Below are 5,448 nucleotides of genomic sequence, written 5' to 3' on the forward strand. Positions count from 1 at the left end.
GAGGACGGTAAATGATATTGAGTGATAGTTCAAACTCGTAAATTTATCTTATATGTGTCTTGAAGCATAAATATTTCACAATCTATCTCAATGCACATGGATATTTAGTTTTGTTTTTGCCTTTTAGTTCAGTTGGAGATAATTGAGCTGCTTCTGAAAGCATGTGATGCTGTGGAGAACTATGTCAAAAAGGTTAGAAACATTTTAGTAGCTTAAGTAAGATGAACAATCCATTTTGTGACTCCAATTTATGCTCCTCTCTTTTTTTGATTCTGTTATTTCAATTCTTTGGGCAGTGTAAGACTTTGGTTTTCGAATACAGACCGTTCATCTTTGAGGAGAAATGGAGGTTCAACTTCTAGCTTTTATTGGTACTTAGATTCAAGTGGCATCTCTTGTGGTGTATTTTACTTGGAGATACTTTGATGTTTTGTTTATTATCTCCTAGGGAAATCACTGTTACAATTTACATGACTGCTTTTTTTCTTAATAGTTCTAAGCTGAAACAAATCATGTGTTTGGCTCATCACTAGTCCATTCCATGCATTTAATTTTTTATATTCAGTGAATTGATGATTGAGACATAGTTATAAGATTAGTTGTACATAATTATTCATTTCAACCATCTCATTGCTGATCAGTAGATCATTTCATGGACTTTCCTCTTAATTCCAGAAAATTTTAAAATAAGGTTTGTGTAAAACTTTAATTTTAGCATATAGATGAAGACATGTAATTATTTTATTATCAAGTCTTCAATTATGAGAAGATGTATACTTGCAATTCTCAAATCATATATAATAGATGGCCTTTTTATTTATTTATGTTAGTCTGTGAAGGTGGGATTTTTATTCTAAGCCTCTGGTATGATGTACAAGGACTTCACCAGCAAAGCTAGCTAGCACCTTCGATCATTTTCATTTATTTATGTTAGTCTGTGAAGGTGGAATATTTATTCTAAGCCTCTGGTATGATGTACAAGGATTTTTATTTATTTATGTTAGTCTTTGAGCATTTTTATTTTCTGAGGCATCCAACCACAAAAATCCCCTATTTGAATGGTAAAATGAAAACTTAAATTCAAATCAGTTGTTTGAATGGTTTGTTATGGACTTGAAAATTCATTGATATAAATCACTAAAACTAAACACTTGAGCTACATACCAACAACAATAAAAAAGAACATAAAATCCAATAGAACACTTGAGCTAGATAGAGTCATTTTCATGGTTTCAAAAGAACAGATTTTTTGAAAGGACAACCGAATTCCATGGTTTCATGTATTTATGTCATACGTGGTCCATTTTACTTTTTAAATTTATTTTTCATGTTATGCTTATTCTTCTTGGGCAACTCTTATTTATTTTCTGTCGTCCTTCTTTTTAAGGATGAATTTCTTAAGCAATATTTTGAGGGAAGAGGGCGGTTTTGATTACAAGAAAGCAATTGTTGATTCAATTGTTATCCTTATAAGAGACATCCCAGATGCCAAAGAAAATGGGCTACTTCACCTTTGTGAATTTTGCGATATCTCATAATTCACTATGTTTTCTTTATTCTGAGAAGAGGAATGGTTAACCATTTGTTTGCAGGTTCGTGATAGGGGTACTCTATATCTGAATATGCTTGAAGTTGATGGTGCAATTGTTGAAACTGATAAAGATGTGAAGAACTTCCTTTTTGGGTCTTTGGATGTGCCATTAGTCAACCTGGAGATGAGTTTGAAGAACTACGTGAGTGTTCCCACAGAGTTGTCAGTCTCTTTATGCATTGTGCAATGTTTGTTATCATATTCTCACGTGTTTGTTCAATACAGGTTCAAGAACCTTCAGAAAAGCCTTTTGATATTGATTTTGTACCTAAGGAGGTTAAGTCTCTTCCACTTGCCGAGAAGAAGGCCCCTGGTAAAAAGCCAACTGGTTTTGGTAAAAAGCCAACTGGTTTAGGTGCTGCTCCAACTGCTCCCACGTCCACTGTTGATGCTTATGAAAAGCTTCTTTCCTCTATCCCAGAGTTCTCGAGCTTTGGGAAGCTTTTCAAGGTTTTTTACCAGACACTCCTTCCATTATATATACTGATTTTGACTATTGTTGATAATCTGCTGATTCAGGTTTTTTTTTCATATAAATTTTTGTTTCCTGTACCAGTCTTCGGCACCTGTGGAGCTTACAGAGGCTGAAACAGAATATGCAGTTAATGCTGTTCAGCACATTTTTGATAGGCATGTGGTGTTCCAGTACAACTGCACAAATTCAATTCCCGAGCAATTACTGGAAAATGTAATGACCATCTTAAAAAAAGTAGTAGTTCCTTTATTCTGAAATTATTTTGGGATAATCTCTCAATTTTTTTGTGCTTACTGCCAGGTCACCGTTGTTGTGGATGCTTCTGACACCGAGAAATTTACTGAAGTGTCAACAAGGCCTCTAAGATCTCTTCCATATGATTCACCAGGACAAACATTTGTGGTATTTGAGAAACCAGAAGGAGTCCCACAGTTGGAAAATTCTCGAACATGTTGAAGTTTATTGTGAAAGAGGTACTGTTCGTGTTTTTATAGTCATGTTAGACACAGGGCTACAAAGTATCTTGGTGTTGCTTGGTTATATTTGGACATGTTCAAGCTTGGCTTGAGCTTATCGAGCTGTAAAAACATTTATGCTTGAGCTCAGCCCGATGGGTACTCTACTTTAGCTCATGAGCCTGTTGGTCTTGTGTATGGCAAGAAATTTGAAAAAGTTCACGGCCTGATTTTTTATTTAAAAAAAGAAGTTAAAATTAAAATTTTAACAAAACATTGTTGTTGTTGTAGACCACATGGAGGAAATTGCATACTTTTGTACACTTTCCACTCAATAAATCTATGTCCATCACTGGTTTCTTAGAATAGCTTGTTAACATGCAAGAGTAAACTTATCCTATAGATGTATGGACAAAAAAGTTACTTACCATTTCCTTTGCTTATTACTTATTTGTGAGGTGAGTTTTTCAGTAAGGTTACATATTATCCAAACTTGTATCAAATCTTAAAAAACAAATAAATAAAATAAAATAAAATGTAAAACCTTAACAACCTTTTTCTGGGTTGTGTTGGGCCAGCCCATGAAATGTTTTCCAACAAATGTATTTCTTTGAAAATGGTCCAGTAGGCCACAAGTTCCATAAAATGGCGTCGTATTCTTTCTTCCGCGTACCACTCACCACTCACCTCACCCAATAATCTCCTTAACCTCTTCACATCGACTCTTCTTCTTCTTCTTCTTCTTCCCCAATGTTGGGTTCGCTTCAAAACCCTTCTCAGCTCTCAAAGAAGGTAATCTCATTCATATTTTTGTTTTTGTTTGTTTGTTTGTTTGTTTTCTTGATTTTCTTGTTTTCAATTTTACTAATTAGTTGTTTTCTGTATATCTTTTTCACTCACAGCAGCAGAAACAGGAAAGAGAATGGTTTGCAGTGAGTTTCAAGCCAGAGAATTTCATTCCAGGTCTAGTCATTGGTTTCAGTTTTGGGTTGTTCTTGGACTTATCAAAACCCATCAAAAACAATAATAATACTGCTCCTAAGAAGGCGGCCAATCTCTTACTGGGAAAGCAGCAAAGACTGGTCTCAACTAACACTGATGAAGAGCTTAAAATGGTACTGTTATTGTACCGCCTCAGTTCTTTGTTCACTCTGCTTTTTATCTTTCTTCAAACATTATTGTTGTAGAACTCAATTAAATGTTATAGAAAACATTGTTTGATTTTAATTGTTTTTGCTTTTGGGAGTTTTCTATCAATGAATTTGATTTAGAGGGTGATATGTGATAGGTGGGTTTGATCTTTGTACTTAGTATAAGGAGTTTGGTGTGATGTATTTGGAGATTTTGATCAATACTAAGCAGTTTGGTAGGAACTGTTGTTAAAAAATATGGAGTAATCCTATTAATATGCTGCTACTAGAACCCATTTTTTTGTGTTTCTTCCTTAATCAGTCAGTGAGTGTAGTTCAGATTGATTTTTAATTGTTATGTTACAATAAGTGATGTTTTGCATGTATTTAAACTATACCTAAAAAAGAAAAAACCCTAATTGATCGGATTGGACTATTGTTGCTTGGAAGGCCCTTTGTTGAATTTTGATTGCAGTGTTGTAAGATATATACGATTCTATTCAATTTCTTATATAGTCCTGTAAGCACATAAAGGTGAAAGATGTAGGTATTCATATGCTTTAGAAGATTTTGGTTATTTATTCAAATTTCTTAAGCAAACCAAGTACTCTGATCAGTTATGTCGTGTGTGTGGATCCGTTTTCTCTTTTCCAGGTAGAAGACTGCCCCATAATTAGTAGCTGGGCTAAGTTTTATCCATCGAATTGCTGAATGTGAGCTTGTTTTCTTCCAGGATGATAATAGGAAGTGGGTATGCACACTTCAGGATCTATTTGTTTTCTTTGCTGCTGAAATCCTATATCACTATTAACTAGAATTCAACCCCAAATGGTAGAGATTTGAGCTTTCTTCTGGAGTTTTGAGTTGCATATTAGCTGCTGAAATCCTATATCACTCGTTTATAAACAAATGGAATAAAGAAAGCATAAGTTGTTCTGCCAGTTTTTGGTGATTACTAATTCTAATCTACTTTTATGGATATCTATAAAATCATGCACCTTTCCACAGCATACCAAAGGCATTAAAAGTAAGGTATGAACCAATTATAGATGTTTTGCTGGTGATGGTCAAATATAGCTCCTTTGGTATTTTCCAAAGTATATGTTTAATTAATTTGTTTTCAGTTTTTACATAATTGTCAGAATGCTCTCCATGTGCTAATTCGATTTACTTCTGTTGCAGCTTACGAGCATCAATGGAAGGTTTTCTTGATGCTTTTATGGAGCAAGTAACCGCCTTTCCGAATGTAAGTACTTAATTGAGTTCTGCTTTCTATGGTATGATTGGTGTCTCATGATTTAATCTGTGCAGGATGTTAGAGAAGACCTTAGATGTTCTATGGCTTAGGATGCAGAGACTATCAAGAACGAGAGCTGAAGCATCAATAAAGATCCAAAATGTGTGGAACTATCAATAAATGCAGACAAAGACAAATTGCAAGCACAGCTACCTAAGGATATACTATTGGATTTTCAGAAAAAGGTTATTATAGCCAAACATGAGAAGCAAGAAGCCAACTTTGATATTTTGTTGGGAAAAAATGAAACTTACAAGCGTCTTATGGGTATGTAAACAGTGGGAATTAACTGCTTATGCAAAAAGGGTTAACTGAATTCTCGTCTTATGGGTATGTAAACAGTGGGAATTAACTACTTATGCAAAAATGGTTAACTGAATTCTTTCTTCAAGAAGCATAGTGTATGGTAGTTGAACCATGTTTTGAACATATATGTCTTCTATCAATGGTCTAATGGCAATTCATAGAAAGTTCTTAGCCCTAGTTGAACATTTAAAATT

The 5,448-nt window shown here is 34.3% G+C and overlaps 1 protein-coding gene across 2 annotated transcripts; it reads left to right on the top strand.

The window, feature by feature from the left end:
- The first annotated feature begins 1,228 nt into the window (after positions 1-1,228).
- LOC114273905 (coatomer subunit gamma-like) lies at positions 1,229-5,448 on the top strand. Of its 2 annotated transcripts, XM_082916972.1 has the most exons (5): positions 1,348-1,733; positions 1,817-2,041; positions 2,148-2,279; positions 2,367-2,539; positions 4,963-5,448. In XM_082916972.1, exons 1-4 carry the CDS (start codon positions 1,623-1,625, stop codon positions 2,520-2,522), a joined length of 624 nt encoding a protein of 207 aa, XP_082773098.1. In that variant the 5' UTR covers positions 1,348-1,622; the 3' UTR covers positions 2,523-2,539; positions 4,963-5,448. The 2 variants fall into 2 exon arrangements, with proteins under 2 accessions (XP_082773099.1, XP_082773098.1); XM_082916973.1 differs by lacking the exon at positions 4,963-5,448 and having other exon boundaries at positions 1,229-1,733; positions 2,148-2,221; positions 2,367-2,455.

This window comes from Camellia sinensis, chromosome 2, assembly GCF_055761805.1.
Source record: "Camellia sinensis isolate YWXY chromosome 2, ASM5576180v1, whole genome shotgun sequence".
NCBI lineage: Eukaryota > Viridiplantae > Streptophyta > Magnoliopsida > Ericales > Theaceae > Camellia > Camellia sinensis.

Coding starts and splice junctions, on each gene's coding strand:
- LOC114273905 (XM_082916972.1), top strand. CDS start 1,623: ATGCTTGAAGTTGATGGTGCAATTGTTGAAACTGATAAAGATGTGAAG. Junction 1,734..1,816: donor AGATGAGTTTGAAGAACTAC/GTGAGTGTTCCC, acceptor TGTTCAATACAG/GTTCAAGAACCTTCAGAAAA. Junction 2,042..2,147: donor GCTTTGGGAAGCTTTTCAAG/GTTTTTTACCAG, acceptor TTCCTGTACCAG/TCTTCGGCACCTGTGGAGCT.